At 39.5% G+C, this 19,780-nt stretch overlaps 1 protein-coding gene across 24 annotated transcripts in view; it reads left to right on the forward strand.

Annotated features, from left to right (window-relative positions):
- EPB41L2 (erythrocyte membrane protein band 4.1 like 2) overlaps positions 1–19,780 on the forward strand; it is a 213,622-nt gene that overhangs the window by 169,162 nt on the left and 24,680 nt on the right. For 14 of the 24 annotated variants that reach the window (XR_014248769.1, XM_082406340.1, XM_082406350.1 and 11 more), the window contains 10 exons: positions 3,650–3,685; positions 3,936–3,998; positions 5,938–6,084; positions 7,429–7,530; positions 11,057–11,224; positions 13,201–13,254; positions 13,465–14,025; positions 15,908–16,030; positions 17,819–17,917; positions 19,637–19,717. Coding sequence is in view for 23 of the 24 variants with exons in the window: in XM_082406340.1 (XP_082262466.1) it covers positions 3,650–3,685; positions 3,936–3,998; positions 5,938–6,084; positions 7,429–7,530; positions 11,057–11,224; positions 13,201–13,254; positions 13,465–14,025; positions 15,908–16,030; positions 17,819–17,917; positions 19,637–19,717 (1,434 nt within the window). In the remaining variant the exon portion in view is untranslated. The remainder of the gene's footprint in view (positions 1–3,649; positions 3,686–3,935; positions 3,999–5,937; positions 6,085–7,428; positions 7,531–11,056; positions 11,225–13,200; positions 13,255–13,464; positions 14,026–15,907; positions 16,031–17,818; positions 17,918–19,636; positions 19,718–19,780) is intronic. The other 10 variants (XM_082406351.1, XM_082406352.1, XM_082406353.1 and 7 more) reach the window with 8 other exon arrangements.

Genomic DNA, 19,780 nt, shown 5'->3' on the forward strand with positions numbered 1-19,780 from the left:
ATTACCTTGGGCAAGTATAGTCACTTAGAAGTTGATTTGAAGTGGCTTTGAGTTCTTCAGATCTCTTTTCCATGTCTACACAAAGCAACTTTTGAATGGGTAACATTGGAAGTAAACATGAAAAAGAAATGAAATCATCCTGTGGATTTATAATGTTTTCAAAATTTTAACTTTGAAAAATTTAAAGACGTGCAACATGAATTTATAAAGAACTTGCTAGATGAGGTAACTGCCAGTGTCTCAGGATTTCCTGCACTGACAGCCCCCAACCGCAGCAGAGAGGAGGGCTCGGGCACCATGGGGGCCCTGTCTTATGCTACAAGGACAGATGCTTCTGGTAGCACATGCCATCAGATCCTCTTCATTCCTTTGTTAAAAAATTTGTGAATATCATATTCCACAAAGGATTTGGTTAAAAATTAGTTTAGAATAACAGGAATCACAGCAAACAAGGTATCTATCAATAACTGAAAAGTTGTCAGGATAAGTTATGATTATGCTACCAAGACACCCAGGAGTGGCTACTTACATCGGAAACAGGAGAGCTGAGAATCTCAGAAAGTCTGTGTTCCATTCTGCCTAGATAATGTGATACAAAAGAAAAGTTCTTTGAAATTCCAAGGGAAATTCTGCCTGTTTTTGGTAAACGACTGGCCTTTTCACTAATGCTTTCAGTGTTTGTCAGCGACCAGGTTCAAAAGTAATAATGCTATTTGAGTTTCATAGGATCCGTTTGCAACCAGTTGAAAAATAATAATTAAATCAACCTATTACCTATAAGTTGTATGTGATAAAAGTAGTCCAGTTTTCCTGTTTTATAAATGGATCGTTTAATTCAGTTTCTAATGACACTGTGTTAATACAATCCTTCTGAGTAAACGTTTTCACTAACTACCCATTTCTTCTTCTCTCCTCTTTCTCTCTCTTGCTTTTGGTTCTCCTTTGAATGTATCCACTGTGTAATTTCACATTCAACCATGGGTTTGCTTGGAGAATAGCTTATTTCCATGTGCCCACCTTCACCACTCATCCACTGTGCTTCATCTCTTTCCCCAAACGTGTTGCCAGCCCCTGAGATGGACTTGCTTTCAGACATTTCGGAGGAAGACCCCTTTGGGGAGGCCAATCAGCTCACACTAGGCAGCTTAGAGCTCCCTTCCACAGGCGAAACATCAGAGCAGGGGGGTTGTGATTCTGGCTTGGATCCTCTTGAAGCCCCTCCCGAGACTGACTGTCCTCCCACCCACGAGAAGCCTCTAAAAGAGGCTGAGAACAGGGATTCAGAGTTTGGGTACTTCTTCAGTTTCTGCAGACGCTTTCCACCTCGCTTCCCCTCACTGCTCGATGAGGATGGGTACCTTGCCTCCCCCAGCCTCCCCAAGGTCTGGGTCTCCTTCCTCCCCACCGACGTCCAGCACTATGTTCCCATCACCTCCCCTTTGTTCCTTCCCTCCCTCAACCTCATTTTTGGGCTCCTTCTCTCTGCTTCTCAGTCAGTGCCTTTTTCTCTCACCTTTTCCCTTCCTCTGGCTCTATCCCTCTACTATCTGGAGGCAAAAGCCACTTCCTTGACTGTTTCTTATGACTGTGACTTGAATGACAAAACGGAGGAAGAGGAAGCAGTTGCTGGCTCTCCTACATGAGCTTTAAATCTGTGTGGTCAAGAGCACTCCACTTCGTCTTATACCCTTCCTAATGTAGAGTGTAAACATGTGCATAAATTCTGTCACTGGTTAACCTCAAACTAGTATGATCTGCACACTTTCACGCACATCGTTTTAGTACATGAGAAATAAGTGTAATTAAACACTTTCCCTCCACTGATATTAATTGACTAGGGCCACACATTCTAAGTTAAGAGCAAAGTTGTAGGATTATTTTATAAATACCTGAACCATACTAGGCCATAAAAACAAGGAGAGGGGGACCTATGTTGCCCTTAATAATCTGTTTTGGGTCTGTCCATTTTGCAGATAAATGTTAATGCTGTTCCTTTAGGATGGAAACTTTATTTTGATATAGAACTTAGGATGCACTGGACATAACTGTAATTGATATGTATTAGTAGAATTCCTTAGTGTTATTATTCCTCTGTTAGAAAGCCAAGCTTGTTCTTGCATTTTTGAGGATGCATCTGTGACCTTTACTCCTGACATGCATAGGTCTAATCTCAGAAACTCCTTTTCTCCCTATTATTGTAGCATTTGGAGCCCAGATGAAGTTCAGGTAGTTTGTTTTCTTTTCTTTTTTTTTTTTAAACTCAAAATCGTATATAAGAGTCACCATCACGTATTTTGTAAGGAAGATACTATTCTGTTATCTTTTCTTTAAGAAATATGTGTGAAAAATGAACCATAGTATTTTGAAAATTTAGACTCTGTAGCACTAAGGTTGGACCGGACCTCTTAGTGTTCTTTTATTTAAAGTTAGGTGTCTGGTTTGATCCGAGGATTTTTGCCGCAGTATAGGGCTACCTCTGCAGTACTAAGCAGTGCTCACATGTATAGTAGTTTTTGATTTGTTTTGCTAAATGTGGTCTGGGGACTTAGTGTCCCATATCCGTGGTTACTATTAATACATAAAATAAATCACAAAATTTAGAGCAAATCTAAAGAAAAATGTGAAGATAATTAGGCATAGTGGGAGAATCCATGATTCCTGAAGGTTACCTGAAGAATGCCAGATCGACATTTTCGAGAATTAAGTGCTGACCAAGGAATTGGAAGATGATTCTTAGCAAATTGTTGAGTGGCTGTGTCTAATTTTTCCCTGCTGATCAAAAGATACTCTGAGTTCCCTGCTTACCTCTCAAAAATGCTTGAATAGTTTAAAAAAAAAAAAAAGCACTTTGAACTCTCGGATTTGACACTGGCATTACAGTAAAGAAGAAAAAGAATATGTATAATCCTGCTATAAAAGAACATGTAAAGGTTAAACTATTTTCCTTTGGTATCTGAACCAATATTTTTCTTTTATGCTGTTACCTTCCATGAGTCAGTAGTCATCAGTATTTATGTTAGTTTTAAATGTACAGATTAATTCTTTGGGTCATTAGATAACTGAGAATTGTCTAACTATGAAAAAATATTCTTGCTTAAAGAATTTTATGCAAGAGAAGTGGCTATAAAATACAAGAATGTTTTTAACTACCCACCATTTTATATGAAAGTAGCAAAATAAACCAGTTTCCCCCCAAGGAAAGAAATCTGTGTTAAAAAACTAAATAATAGGGTGAACATTTGTCCCTGATAGAAAGTGAAAGCCAAAATTTACATCATCACACTTTGCCCTCACCACTAGTTGATGTAGATGTTTCAAGTTAGAACAGATTGAATTATGCCATTTTTACACTCTCATGTTTTCATTCCTGAGTCAAAACATATTAAAAAGCGCATAATCTAGGGACTGAGAAAGAGTGAAGCTTCCATTCTCCATTCCACCTTTGCAAAGGACCATTTCCATCATTTGTACAGCACTGTAGGTGAAGAAAGACCAAAGTGGCTTAATAGTCTGCATCTTCTGAGGGCCAGACAGTGAAGGTTGGTAATGCTGGTTCACCATTTAAGTTCAAATACAGCTTCTTTGCACTGATGGTAGCATTTCCACTAATACTCCCCTTCTCTCTGGCTGCTTGCTGGGTGACTTCCAGGCGAAGACGGAAGAGGAGGAAACGCAGCTGGAGGAGGTGGATATTTTTCCCCCAAAGTTAAATACCTGGTAGCTGCTGCCTGCCATTATCATTGTGTGGGAGGTGGAGCACTTTTAGGGTTTATTTGTGAGTTTTGCTCGTTGTGGCTTTAGGTTCTTCAGGTTTTTATTCCTCTTTTATTTTAACGTCTTAGACTATCCAACTCTGAGTCATTTCTGGTGCTTGCTGATTGATACACTTATGTTTATTTGCCTTTTCCCCCCCTGTGTGTGATTTAATTTCACAGAAAAATTCCTTGAGAGTAGAAGGGGATAATATTTATGTCAGACATAGCAATTTAATGTTGGAGGTTTGTATAATTTAAGAAAACAACTCTGTCCTAATGGCTGCCAGGCTGCTGTGAACGGGGGGTCACGCGCAGGCCGGCTGGCTGGCAACTTTCAAGCACAGTGCACGAAATGCATGGGGGAGGTTCGCCTCGGGAGTGCATGTTACCAGTCCAACTTTGTTCTTTTAAAGTGGCTTAGGTAGGAATATATCTACTAGAAGTTCTCAAAGTGACAACTGGGAAAAAAAAAATTCTGTGTAATCAAATGAATAAAGTTTTTATTCATTAATCTTGAAGTTCTGCAAGTAAACCTATTTTCTCCTAATGGGCTTTCTCCAGGGTTTAGAGTCTGAAGTAACGTGATCCCATCCTTAATACACGTTCACCAAAACAGATATTTGTCGATTGGCATTAAGTCATTTGGCCCTGAGTCCACAATTTTTTTTTTTTTGGTGGGGCGAGAGAGTGCCAAAATCCATGCAATTAGGAATGTGGTCCACTTAAAATCTTCCATTTGAGAGTATGCTAATTAATGGGTTTGTTTTGATTAAAAAGAAAGAATAAATGAAAGAAAGTAAGAAAGAAAAGAGGAGGAAAAAAAAAAAACCTAGCCACCCAATTAGGAATGTAAAATGTATTGTATTCCCCGTGTCACACGAGAACGGTTTTTTGTTTCTTTTTCCCCCTTCTTTTAGGGTAGTACATGGCAGTGTATTCAGTGGAGAACCGCAATCCTCAGTAATTTGACTAATCCGTTCGGTTGCTTTCAGCAGCTTTGATAACTGTTGGAAATGTATTTTTGCATAACTTACTAAAATGCTCTAAAGTGTAATACGTAACATTGCTTTGAACAAATGTAAGAAATGTGCCTGATCTCAAGCCACAGTCATTTTTTCATGCCATGCAAAGATTTTTAGATTTTCATGAGATTTTGCAAATGGCGATAGCAGCTCGTAGATGAGCTACGACGCTTGTGCATGCATATGGAACATCTAATTTAATCAGATGCATGACCTGTTTCTCTGGGAGGAGTGGGATTGAAAGCTATAATCCACAGGTGGCCCCATGATTTTTGAAATATAAGAAAACATTTAAAATTCAGTTAAAACTGTTTTCTGAATACTGCCTTTTATTTCCACAAATATCATTTCTCAGGGCCAATCTAAAAAATCCCACAAGTGACATTTGTCAGGGCCTATTTCGGTGAAAATTGACCTGGTAGTTTTCGTCGCATCTTTTTATAAGGACTGTTTGGTACGTGGGTGGCCGGACCCCGCATTTGTGCTTGGCAAGTACGTGAAACTAATATGACGTTCATTTATTTTAGAGAAAGGCCAAACAGAAGCAGCCTCTGGAAGCTGTTCCGTTTATTCCATAAGGATTAAAAACCATTGCTGGAATTTCCTGAAAAAAGCCAACCGTTGGTCCCCCTGCCCCTTTTATTTGGGATGATCCTGGACTGGATTCCTGTCAGGCCAAATGGGCTCTGAGTCCACCTTTCTCTATTTTCACTTGCTTCATTATATTACAGCGTGCAACTCTAGTAGTAACCCTAAACAGAAAGGTAAATTTGCAGGAACAAAGTCATGGGCTGCATATCAAACCCAACTATTAGAAAGAAGGGTGATTGGCCATGTTGAGTATTAGTTCCATAGCCTCTTTCTACTGATTTCTTAAACAAATCTAAACAAGGAAGAAGTCAGAACCCTTTAAGACAGGAATCACAAAAAAATTGCACATTGGTTTTATTTTCAAATTTGGACAAACTCATATTCCTAGGTGATGATATGGCTTTTGAGACTTGGCATTTTTCTTGCTTTACTGTGTTTTTTTAATCATAAGTTTACTTTGTCTTATTTTTTGGTTTCATTTTTTGTTTTTATCCTATTGGGTTCTTTTTGTTTTTTGTTTTTTTTTTCCTTTTGGATTTTTCCCCCTTTATTACGTTACATATTGCTAGGACCTGGATAAGGCCCAGGAGGAAATACTGAAACACCAGGCTAGCATTAGTGAACTCAAGCGCAATTTTATGGAATCCACACCCGAACCACGCCCTAATGAATGGGAAAAACGACGTATCACACCTCTGTCCCTACAGACACAAGGGGTATGTCACTAGCTATTTGTTGGCTGTATGTCTCAATCCAGCTGTTCAGTAAAACTTAGGTTGCTAATCTTATTATGTTGATTCTCAAGAAGTTACAAAATGTTCCCTTTTTTTAAAAAAATGTAACTGCTAATAATTTTTAAAATACTAAATATTTATTAATAATGTGTAATACTTATTGACGTAGTTCTTGGGTAAATTGTATGAGTTTCGAAATACCTTTAGAATAGTTTCACTATTTTACTCAAGTAAATTGGTAGTAATGAATTGTTACATAGGGCGACTTAGAAACTGACGTATATTGTATTTAGTAAGTTAATTATTGACTTCTGAAATAAGAGAGTTTGTTTAATAATTAAAGAATTAGTAATTAAAGGGATGTAGGAATGTAGACCATATTTAGAATGGTTTAAGGTAATTACTGTGAAGATAGTTAAATTTAGCTTTAAAGACTGATGAGCCCTGTTGAAAACTTGTAAAATGTTAATTATACAACTTAATACTGAAACTTCTTAGTAATGAAATGTAGATTAGTACTTTAAGAACATTTTTACCCATAACATCTCTCCAAACTCATTCTTATTCTTTCCATGGTTTATTTCTCTTCGCCACCACTATAAGCATTGCCTTTAGAATATATTCTCAAAATATTTCTTCATTCTCATCTATATCTGTTCTTTTTGATGCTGCAAAATCTCTCCTGTTGTCAACCAAGAACTTCATGGGCTCGTTTATTTTACTTGAGGGAGACAGTGATCATACTATATTTAATATGCAGTTTTAGAAAGTGTGTTCAGGTGTTACCCTACAATTTACTCTTTCCTCTTTTCCTTTCACCCCTCTCTTCTCCTTAAATTCATCATCTAGTCTGACTTGAATGTTACCAAATTGTAGGCGTTTGATTTAGATATTCTTAGGCTATTTTTATTCACCTTTTCTTAAAAAGCAAAGCTGTTGGTTACTTTAAATTTCTAAGTTTGTGACAGTGAAAGGAAAACAGCTCTTTAAAGCAGATGAGCAAAAGTAATTGCTAAAAACTGAAAAAGCTTTTGACAATATTAAGATTTAAAACACCATAGCAGGGTCTTCTGAAGTTGTATACAACTTTAATTCTTATTTTCAGCTTTTCTGAAGATGTTACTGTCCGTATTTCAGAATCACCTCTAGAGCGTTGTGTTTTCTGGGGGAACAGTGTCTGATGACGTGCTGGGATTGTGTCCTCCCTTTATGTGCCGCTTCATCTGGTTTGTTCCGCTGACCCACACAGTCGTTTTATGTCTGTGTTGCTATAGATGTAATGTACTTGTCTTATTTGTTGATCATGTCTATTGTTTAAAACAATAGAGCAAAGGAGACCATCTTTTCAAGGATATTTTATCCATGACGGAGAAGCATCAGATGGCGGCCGCATGGACAGTTGAAGAGAAAGCCCAGGAGGCAGACAAGGTGTTCACCTTGCATCCTTGGATCTACTCTTGCTTTTTCCCCTTTTCCTTTATTCCTGTCCACAGCCATAAGATACTCCTTTTTCTTTTGTGTATCAACCTAAATTTTTAAAAATAAACTTTTGAGTGCTTAAAAAGTAAAATAGAAACATAGGATCATTAGATGAGAAGCACCACATTGCAAAAGTACTTTATTTGGAAATCCACAGTTTGAAATGCAGACATCTCAACCGATTTAGGTGATAAATGACCCCTAATTTTGATGGATGTGGCTGGCAGTTGGGAAACCGTGATTTCACACGAAAATGCACTGTTTGTACAACGCACACTGTGGTGGTGTTAGAGTAACGAATTATGTGTGATTTAGGTTACTGTTTTACTAATTACATTTGGAAACCTTTTGAATTTTTATTTTTAAGATTTTCAATGGGCTAAAAGATTTTGGTGTATGCGAGCAGCCCCTCGGATCTCTCTGTGCTCCTGCATATATGAAATATCTGGCATTACTAGGGAAGTTAGCTTTCCGTTGCTTTTACATTGTTATTCTTCTATCTCTAGTGATTTTGCTTAGCCAGCCGGTCAGCTTGTTGTTTGTTGGGACTAGAATGCTTAGAGTCTAGTGGAGGAGATAGCAGACATGCACATTAGTAACTAGAAAATTTGGAGCGCTAAGAAGTGTTAAGGAGATGAAATACTTGTCGAGTTAGAAGGTGATTGGGAAGGCTTGGGAAGAGATAGCATTTGAGTTGAGGCCTTAGTGATGAGAAGGAGGTGGACGTGTGAAGTTTTTTCCATGTGTAAGGAAGAGCAAATGCAGCCCCAAGACAGGAATTAATTTAAAGGACTGAAAGACCAAATGACAAGGTCTGAAAAAAGTCAAAGAGGTCAGACTCCAGATCTTGGCAGGATCTTCAAGAACATATTAACAATTTGGAGTTACGTTATAGGAATGATGGGAAACCATTGGAGAGCTTCAAGCTGAGTAGTGCTATAATCCCACGTGTATGACAAAGACCCCTCTGGTGCTGGTTGAGGAATGGATTATAGGGGATGGGAACGAGAGCACAGATCGGAATAAGGAGAAAGTGTTTCCCTTCCACCAAGTCTGATTTTGTTAGTCGGCAGAGAGTATTACTCATCAGAACATACAGTGGGATGGTGGGGGAGGCAGATTAAGTGGAAGATGAAGCCTTGCGCTAAGAGTATCTGAGATCTGGTTGAGATGAAATATTTCTGGAACACTGCAAATGAGAAACATAACGTCATAAAGCTAAACCAAGTGACATCTTTATATACTTTAAAGGTTAGCTTGAAATCCAAAGCCAATCAGATTCTCCGTGTAAAATGATGACTTTAATATCATATGCTTTGAAATATTACATAGTTTTGAAAATCTATCCTCCTTAGAAGCGAATCAGATGACATCATTTGATCAATTTAAAATGATGTCTTTGCAGTAGGAAACTGGAATTTTGGTGAAGATGTTTAAAATGATCATTTTTTTCTGGATGTCATCGTTTAGGGGAGTGTACGGTATAAACCATGTACAGTGAAAACCATCCATTCGTTATTGTAGAAGTTACATTAAAATGATGTTATGTGAAATTTAAATCTGGAATTTATCCACTGTTCAGCTCCTAAACGGTTTATCTACGCTTGAAGTTACTGCTTCTTTCTTATTCTTTTCCTCTCCAGCACATGCTGGAAAATAACGTATTTATTTAACACACATATGGACTGTTGTAACTGCAATCATCCATTCACCCAACAAACATTTTTTGACCACTTACACTGTATCCGCCCCGCGCCAAATAACACTTCATTGCTATTAGTTGAAAGTTAAGTCTACTGGAGTGTTTTGACTTTTAACAGAATATCTTTTAAATTTCTGTCTTTGTTGCATCTTCATTTTGCTACTTAATTTTTCAGAGTTTCTTGATTATCTTTAAATTGCAGTCCTTAATAAAATGTAAAATAAATTATGCATAAGAGTATAATTTGAACAAGTTTTCCAAATGTCTATAATATGTGTTTTATAGATTAAAAAAAAGAACAGTAATAGTTTCTTGTTTAGAAATCAGTACATCAAACTTTCAAAATGGTTTCGGTACATTATGAATAATTTTGAGAGTAGAGCAGAAAATTGGAAACCAAATCATTTAGTCTTTAATAGGCAAATAACTATTGTATATCGTCTTATGTATTGTGAGAACTACGACACACTTGAACTTGTATAAAATATGAGTTTATATTTTATATAGAAACTCCTGTGTCTAGTAGAGATTACATACACTGGACTTTTAAGGTAATTTTGGAGATATTTTATTGAATAATTAGATGCATGGCACTTATTTAAACTCCCCAGTGATCTTTTACCAGCTAGGACACCGTCTCCACCCACCCGACCCTAGGGATGGTGTAATTTTATGGAGACTGTAATTAAGCTGAAATTGTCCAGAAGCTTTTTTTTTTCTCTCCTGAGTATTGTGCTTGCGCACCTCGCCCTCCTCATCTCCTCGTACCTACCCTTCACCCCAGTTAGTGCACTGTCCCAAGGGGCATCCCAGAATGCCATTCATTTATTCATTCATTTATCTGTCTTTAAGATCTCTGAGCAGTGGGTTTTATTAGGAAGTATTCTTGCACACATCTGACATGAGGGGGACCTTCATGGTGACTCTTAACCATTGGCATTCTAGGTACCTGGGATAGTCCCCAGCTTTCCTGTTGTGCCCTCAGGCAGATTAAGGACTGTCATTTAAGGGCCAGAAATATGAAGATTAAATTCGCCTTAATAGCGTTTCAGGGATAGATGATTTTTACATTGCTCAGAGTTTCCCCCTCTGAGTTTGTCTTCCTGTTTAGAGTTTTTTTTTTTCTTTACCTGTTTCTTGTTGAAAAAAAAAAAAAAGATACTGTTTCTTCATTCCATGGCATATTTAGCACGTCTGAGGGAATTTCGGTGGGTTACTGTCAAAGCGCTTGCCGTACAGACAGAGTGGTATGGGGCAGGGGAGAGGTCATAGGAGCTGAAATGGTCAGTGAAGGCCATACACAAAACGTGGAATATTAAGTGGACCTCAGAGAGATGACAAAATTGGCAAGGCCCAGAGTGCCTGGGGAAGGGCACTGGAGGCAAGGGGTTAGGGACACCCAAGCGCTAACACCGAAATAAGTATAGCAAGTGCAGGGGCCACGCCGAGAAGCTCCCTCAAGAATATACAGAGCAGCGTTTGACGGATGAGGTGGGTTGGTCATGCTCAGCTTGTGATAAAGTTTCAGTGAGAAACTAAAGAGTTGTAGCTTGTTTCTGTAGGTTAGAGCTATCAACGACTCTCAGGCAGGGTGGAAAGCTGTCATTCAGGGCAATGGCCACAGACGCCTGCTGCACAATCTTTTAGAATCCTTGCCTTTCAATTTATGCTGCTCTGTGATTCTTTCTTGCGTAACCTTTCCTTTCAGTAGGTCACTGCTGTCTGTTCTGACTTATTGTTAACTCTTTGTTCTTCCTTTTCTGACCTCTCTAGAGCCTAGAAGAGGAGATATCATCAATTTTGTTTAGTGACAAGGGCTTTTCTGGTAGCATGAAAGCCTCCTTCACCTCAGCCAGCACTTGGACAGCAGGGGGCACTGTTGTGAACTCCAGTGCGCCTTCTGAAAAGCTTTCTTCCTCGCCCTTCTCACAGTTGCCTGAGGTGCATTTTACTTTGTTTCCCCTGTTTTTAAAAGCCACGTATAAGAGTGATTTTTATTTTTTGAGTATTAAGGAACCTCTTCCTCCAGTGCTTTCACTGGTGCAATTAACTCTTCCTGGGAGAAACATTCAAGAAATAATGACAGAATTTGGACTTGAGGAAAAGATACTGATTGGATGTTTCTCTTGCTTCCTTTCCCTCCACCCCAATTCTGCCTAAATTCAGAGAATCATTTAAATCACTAAGGCCCAGAGTCTGAGTTGTTATGTGGAGGGAAAGCTTCAACCAAGTAGAAGCTAAGTATTTTTTGCAGAAAAGTTTTCAAAGTCTAAATGTCTTTTAAACATCTTCTGATGGTTTATTATTTTAAAAATCCTGCTTATATGGAAAAATTCGAAGTGCTTGCCATACTCAATGAAATAATTATTTTCATTTTTTGGAATGACCCCTAAGGGATTCCCTGAACTTGGGCAGAACCCATCTGGCCATTTGAGGTTAAGTAATAAAAATAATGATAATGAAATGTCTCCTTTAGAAATGTTCTGATCCCTGGATATCTTTATTTATAAAGAAGTTTATAAGTAGGTACAGCTAAATGTTACCCCTTTACCAAAATAGATTTAGAGATTTCCAGTTTAACATCTGAAACCTCTGGGCTTTCAGTAAACTTGGAAGGATGGCTCTCTTGGTCTGTCAGTAACGTGATTTACATGGTATTAATTTTGAGCAATGAAAACGTGCCCTTACCATGCCTTTAAGAATAACAGGGCAGATCAAAGACAGTGTGTGAGTATCTGTTGATAGGTGCCCTTTCAGGACCTTTTGCTCATGGTTGTCCGTGTTGCTGGAGCAGATCAACATGAGGTCGTGTTATCGGTTACAGGAAACAGCTCCAGTCCAGTTAGTGTCTGGGCAGCTTCACAGCAAGGTCTCTTTCTGCCCAGAGGGTTCAGGGGTGCAGTGCTCTTCATTCAGCATCGAGATACTTTCTTGAATAAGTAGGGCTACTATCTCTAGCTGAATTTTTAAAGTTAGAGCACAAGGCATTAGTGCTACCCGAATGTCAAAAAGTTGGCTAGGCTTTATGTAAAGTTAAAAAAAATAAGGAAAATTTTAATCTTTAAAAACAGACTCCTTTGTAAGAAAGTTGCTACCCTGATTATCAATACTATAGCATAGGAAGTTATATTACTAATGTATTTCGTCTTCAGGCATTTATTGAACGTTTAGGTACTGTACTTAACTGGAGTAAATCTACTCCCCCAAAGTAGATGCCTGCAGGGGCTAGCAATGTGCATCTCAAATGATAAACTGGGTCCATTTCAGTTTTCAAATGGAGGAGCTAAATTCTAAGAGAAGACACTTGGAGCCATAACTGACATCCACCCTAATATTATAATATCCCTTTTGCTAATCTATCGCACAGTTTGGGATGTTAATAACTGTTTCTGAAATGACAACATTTTTATGTTAATAACTATGTGAGATAATTATAATTTTGCCAATTAAAGCTGATTTTTCAACAAGCCAGCAAAAGACAAAGGCATCATCTTATTAATACTATATTCATTTAGGAATTAGGGGTTCAGGCCAGAATTTTTTTTTTTTGTCTGATTAAAATCAAACTGTCGAATAGATTTTAAAAGTCTTAACATTTAAACTTTAAAATAATGAGTAAGCTCTGGTATAATTCCATTTTTTCCCCCTACCTTTTCAACAAGAAGGAGGAGCTTATAGGTATAAGTATAATAAAACCATTTCATCTCTTTGGGAGGATGCTAGCTGTTTTTGTGTTTTTGTTTCCTTCCCTAAGCTTCTTGCATTTGTCTGGATTGTCCTTCATGTGACCTCGGGCAAAGGTTTTTGTAGCTGTTGATTCTTGCTGTTCTGTCTTTGCGGTGTCGGATGTTTGTTTCGGTGGGCGTCGAGGAAAACCTTTATTGATTCTGTGTCCTCGGTTGCTTTTTGTTCCGCAGAAATGCGCTCCTGAGTCCGAAGGGCCTTGCGCCGGAGCCAGCGATGCTGTTAAGGTTCTCCCCTTTTCCATGTTAACACCATTGCCCGACGTTTCCAATCCCGCTCACGTTTTCACCCGCTTCCCTTTCAGTCCACCACCACCACCATCATCATCTTTGCTTTTCTCCATGACATGAACCTGCCGTCGGTTAATTTTGCTTGCCGTCGTTTTGATTTATTCATCTATTTTTGTTTCCCCCTCATCCATTTTTGTTTCTGTGCAGAGTTCACTTGAGACTCTGAATATAGTGGAGGAGAAGAAGCAGGCAGAGGTTGGGAAAGACGAAAGAGTAACCCCGGCAGAGCTGAACGGTAAAGAGCCGTCCCCTGGGCATGGTCCTGGGGAGATGCGGAAGGTGGAGCCGGGGACGCAGAAAGACTCCACCTCCCTGTCTTCTGAGAGCAGCAGCGAGAGCGAGGAGGAGGAGGACGTGGGGGAGTACCGGCCCCACCACCGAGTGCCGGAGGGCACCATCAGGGAGGAACAGGAGGAGTGTGAAGAAGAGGTGGACCAGGCGCCCGGCCAAGCAGCCGAGGTAGTAGAGAGGCAGGACCCAGTGCCGGCAGCCAGCGTGCTCACCCGAGCAGGTGCCAGCGTCGGCACGGTAGAAACAGTGACCCAGGAAAAGGTAGCGGGCCCCCAGATCCCTGCCCCGAAGAGTGTAAACGAAGGCGCCGTTAAGCAAGACGTGGGCGAAGACACGGAGGACGAGCAACAGAAAGTTAACGGAGAGGTGGCTCCCGTTGACATTGATGTTTTGCCGCAGATTATCTGTTGTTCAGAGGTAAATGGGAGACCCCAGCGGGAGCTCATCGCTAGAGCGGTTTCTCAGGTGGAGCACACCTGCCTCTCTTCTTCTCCTGTCCTCCCAGGTCTCCTTCAGCTTCTTCGAGAGGATTCTGATTTCGATCTCTCACGGGAGGAAGGGGGAAGGCCCTGCTTTGTCGATTTTTCTGCCCTCTCGGGTCACGGTTTCTGGCGTCTTTACCGCAACTGGATCACCCGATAAACTTTCCAACAGCAGCCTGTCGGTTTTTCCCTTCTCATTTCACATTGAAATTTTTCTCTGCATGTTTTTGGATGTTTTCAGTGGTTTATCTTTAGTTGCACTGCCTCCTCACAATGCCTTTTTGTTCATTAGAAAATGGTGTATGTAGTGTTGAAAAACGGTCAGTGTGTGTGTGTTGCTGGTGTCACGACTGGTTTTGACCTTCTGGCTCATTCTCTCTTCAGTTTAAGATTTTCAGAGTGGCAGCAGGCTCCGATCACCGTGATGCTCTGAATTCAGCATCTAGCCCTGATGAAAACATTATTTCTTGAATACCCCTGGCATTTCAGGTTTTAGATTCCAGGGATTGTACCGTCTGGTCAGGAGACTTAGCTTTCCTTCTGGGCAGCGAGAAGCTAACAGGAGGATACCCTTCTCTTCTCGTTCTATCCTCTCATCAATTCTGGATTATTTGCAAGTTTGATTATGTGTTTTGTGAGTTGTCTCCATTGGGTTTGGGTCTTTTTCCTTTTTCTCTTCAAGAAAGAGCCTTTCCATACTCCTCTTAGATTAAGTCTTGGTCACTAGGTGCAGTGTCTCTGATTTGGGAGTTAAAGTTATGCTGAGGGAGGATTTACTTCCGTGTGAGTGTTCCTTGATTAAAATTAAATGCCGACAGTAGAGGGATTATCCATATTTGCTCTCTTTCATGGGGTAGAAAATCTTGAAGTGACTTTGTCTTGAAATAATTAACTGGATTTATGTTACTTTTAAACTTCCGATTTCACTTCAGAGAAGATATTTTGAAAGTCTTTGAATGCTTTAAACTATTATTTTCTGCATTTAATATACAGGTTATTCCTCTTTAAATAATTACACTTGGGAATTTTCTCTCAAGGAAAGCACTGTAGTGTTTTGGTAGTAGTATAGTCTGATGGTGTATTAAAGATACATGCTCAGCAGACTTACAATGTTAACAGGCCGTGACCATCTCTTTGAATGTTTTAAATGGTTCAAAGCATTAATGCAACAATGGTGGAGTGACTCTACAGATATAACGTTTTAACTTATGTAATACAGAAGAAACACTGTAAGATTTAGACAGGTATAACTGAAAACAATCCTGCTTGAAGATATTCTTTCTGAAAATGGGATCTCCTTGTCAGTAGGGCAGAAAAGGCTTTTTGGGAAAAGAGCAAATCTTAGCCTACTGACCAACTGTGCCAATTAAAGGCACACACACAAACCTTACAGCCTTCACACAAACTATATGCTTCTTCAAACTGTAATAAAAATTGAGGCAGGTCACTTCTCATCGTTCATTCTGTTTTGTTTTCTTTTCAATTTTATCATTACTTGCTTAAAGCTAAAGTTTCCATATCACTGTATGCCAGGCTTGACACGTAAGTAATTTGGGACCATCATAATTTGAAGCCTACCACAATTTAGGGAGCTATTATGCTAGCTTATTCTTCGTATATATCTATACACATATATATGATATTTGAAGGAAAGTGTTTTTCTTTTGTCTTTTGTTTTAGATTATTTCCTTTTACTCTTTTCTTTTGTTCATGAGTGTGTGTTTGGATATATTTCTTACAGTTATTTTTGAAGGCTCCATTAAGCACTTTTACTTTATTACCTCTAGAATTTATGTTTCCCTTCCTTTTCACTTCAGCCACCAGTGGTAAAAACAGAGATGGTAACAATTTCTGATGCCTCACAAAGGACAGAAATCTCCACCAAGGAAGTCCCTATTGTCCAAACTGAGACCAAAACCATCACATATGAGTCTCCGCAGGTACAAAGTCTCTAGACTTGGACTGTTTGAGTTCTTTTTTACTTAGTCTGTTTCTGTTTTCATTCTGTCTTCTCCTAGTTTGTGTTTCTGACTTTGACATAGCTTTTCATATCTCCATTTTATAAGTGTACTTCAGCAACGTAACTTGCTACAATCAAAAAGGTGACCCAGTAATTATGGGGGGAAGCGTACATGTGATTTTTTAGGACAGGCAGTACCAATGTTGTTCTTATTATTCTTATAAGCCATTTCTGGCTTGATGTATCCAGGAGTGTTTATGTACACTTGGGAAACAGATCATCTTACAAAGTTTGTTGGATCTCATTTAATTTATGGATTCGTAGAATTTAATTTAGGCTTTTATCCCCTCCTCCAACTCCACGAAGACAGAGCCATTCAACTCACTCTTGTTTACAAGTACACACATATGCACACACACCTGTGCTTCTCCTCATGTGGGATTATTTTCTGAAAACATATGTTGCCATTCTTATGTAAATGTGATACTGTGCGTCTAAATAATTACCAGATTCGTGTGTTTGATTTTAGGTGTTCACACACTGATTCTGTAAAGATTTGAAATAAGATATTTAACCTTAAGGGTAACAAAAAAGGGGAAAGTAGTCATCATTTCAAAATGGAACCGTTTAGAAACTGGGACAACTCTTTTTTCAACTGAGAAATTTAGTGTTCTAGTAGGATTGTACCATGGTGGAGGATGGCAGATTATTGTCCTTTCGAAATATTTTTTAAAGGCGTAATGTGTTTATGTGTGAAACATTCCTTAAAATCATTTTAGATATGCTCTCCATAAATGTGCGTAGATCCCACATAAGCACAAATAGGTTTCTTATGAACGGGCGTGGTAGGAGAGCGTGTACTCATGTGTTTCTGTTGTGGTAAGTGCCCTTGTAAAGAAGTAGAGGTGCGTGACCCAAGTTCGAGAGATCTCCTCCTAACTTACAGTAAGAAAGACTCTGCACTTTCCAGTTATTTCCTGTCAGTGTCAGGAAACTGGCGATAAACGTGTTTGGTGATCTTAGCATAAACTCGTAGCCTATTAATGTGCTTCATTATTTCCCTTGGTAAACTCTAGAACTTTCTAGTATCAAAGCAAAGAAGTTAAACCCTATATAGACATAGTATAAGATTTATATATAAGCTATTTATATACACACATATATAGAGAGAGTGCGTGCACATGTGTGCACACGTGTGCATACGTATTGAAATACATGTAGCCGTGTATACGCACAAACTATTACAGGAACAATGTCATTTCAAAAAAAATCTAGAGATAAGCAATTAACCAAATCGCTTACGCTTAGTCTATCCTAGTCAGGTTCTGTTGCTTAGTAATCTGAGAAAACGTTTATTTTTACCCACCTGTGCTTAAAAAAACAACAAACTCAGCACTTCTGGTCACTGTGGAAACTTCTCTGCTTGGTTCTCTGCTTTCTTCTAGCTTCTGCGAATGGCCCTCGGTCAGATTTTCTCACGACTCCCCTGTAGATTTCAGTCCCACCTTCTACTTCCATTCTTCGTTTTTTCTCTCTCCGCCCAGGGTTGGCTTCTCCATGTGCATTTAGCCCTTGACTTTACTCTGTTGAAATGCCAGCCAATCTCTGATCAGTAAATCACCACTACAGACATGCAGAGGATAGGCAGCTAGCATCTTCTGCCGACTCCTTAGGTCTTAAAAGCTGCATGTCCGATGGGGAGGGGTCTTCCCTGACAACGTAACGGAAGTTAAGCCTTACTTTGTATTTTCCCCCCAACTCTCCAAAGATTGATGGCGGGGCTGGTGGTGACTCGGGCACGTTACTGACTGCGCAGACCGTCACCTCCGAGTCCGTGTCGACAACGACAACCACACACATCACCAAGGTAAAGCAATCCAGGGGAACGTACACTGCCAACAGAATCTTTCCTGAATGGTTTCTTTGTTCCTATTCACACTTCCAATTATTACGCACAGTGCCAGTGGAATAAAAATGCCTAGATTTAAAGTATGCAAGAAACTGGGCTCCACTGACATTTGTATTTAAACCAAATTGCAAATTTGTAAAGTACAAGGGGGTAAAAATATGTTCTAAATAGCTCTACTTAAGACAGCTGTAGGAGCAGAGGGAACCTAATAAAATTGGAAGCCTAGGTTTGGTAAGTATAAGTCAGCTCTCCTGACTGAAGCAAGGAAGTGAAGACTGCCATTGAAAGTTTTCACCGAGTTGTTCAAATCATGTAAATTTCCCCCATTGATTTAAGATACCAGTATGTCGATTTGGAGCATTTCTCCAGATCACTCTTTAAATGTTTAACACCTGATGACCAGCGATCCTCAAAGTGTGGTCTCTGCACTGTCACCTGCAATCTCACCCAGGGACTTGTTAGCAGTGTGAATACTGTGACCCCACTCCGGATCTTCTGAAACCCCGGGAGTGTTTAGGAAGCCCTCCACGCGATTCCAGTGCGTGACGTGGTCATCACCTTTCTAACCCAGCATTATTTTCCAGTAGTTCCTTTTGCTTCTACTTCTCATGTTTGGTTAGTGCTTGAAGGTCTCAAATGTATCCCTTGTGCCCTCCTCACGCCGCATTTCAACAACAAAAAAAACTTTATGAATTAAAAAAATGTCCCATAAGTGCAAGATGGTATTGGTGTTCATTTTAAAGCATATCCAGTTATTAAGACCTAATGATCTTAGTGATCAGCCTTGTTTCTTAACAGTTAAGTGCAATACCTGTGACTGTGTGTAAATTTATCAGTGTTGTAGAGGTTGAGCGTGCACTTTCTCAGGACTGGGTGGTGTTTGCTCATTGTGTAGAGTGTCACGGGCATATGATCTCTCAGCCTCTATCATGCCCCAGGCTCTGTCACCTCGCTCCAAGCCAGTCACTCTGTAACTCTGTGGGCAGTTCACCCAGGAGCTCCTACCCCCGGGTCCCCTCACAGCCTTTGTTCAGCCACGTTACATGTTCATGTCACAGCCACGTGCAGAATCAAATCAGACATTGGATGAAAATCTTTATATCGCCCTCACACCTCTTACCTATCTTAAACCAAGTCCAAGTCTTCTTCTTTTTTTTTTTTTTTTATTATTGCACTAAACCAAATGAAGAAAATCACCAACTGGATCTGTATGATGCCAGTCAAACAATTTCCCAAACCTAAACCAGATGCCTAAATTATTAGCATTCCTTATAACTCTACATAAAACAAACAACTATTTCTCCTTTGCTCCCTTCTTTTCAAAAATTGGCCAATTGGAAGTGAAGAAACTCCGGAAACTGTAACGGAATGTTCCAGTGGAACTGTTTGGATTAAATGGCATCTGTTGCATCTTAGTCTCACCTGAATCTTGATAAGATAGTTTTTAAGGTTGCTTTCAGTTAGGAGTGCTTACAGATGATGCTACACTTTGAACGATCGGATTCTCTATGGAGCTTAAAGAAATTTCTAGAACATCAGTCTTCCCCACCCAGTGTGAATTGCTTAACGATGATCAGAAGGTCTAGGTGTGCGCCATCTCTGTTTTCTCTGATTATGTGTAAACATGTTTTAGTGATTGCTAATCCTCCCTCCCTTCTGTTTCTTTATGACCTTTAGACTGTGAAAGGTGGAATATCTGAAACAAGAATTGAAAAGCGCATCGTGATCACGGGAGATGCAGATATTGATCACGACCAGGTAAAGACTTGAGGTTCTGGTTCTGAAACTGGCCATGTTTATTTTCTAAGTTTCTGTCATCAT

This window comes from Balaenoptera borealis (assembly GCF_965194805.1).
Source record: "Balaenoptera borealis genome assembly, chromosome: 9".
Lineage (NCBI taxonomy): Eukaryota > Metazoa > Chordata > Mammalia > Artiodactyla > Balaenopteridae > Balaenoptera > Balaenoptera borealis.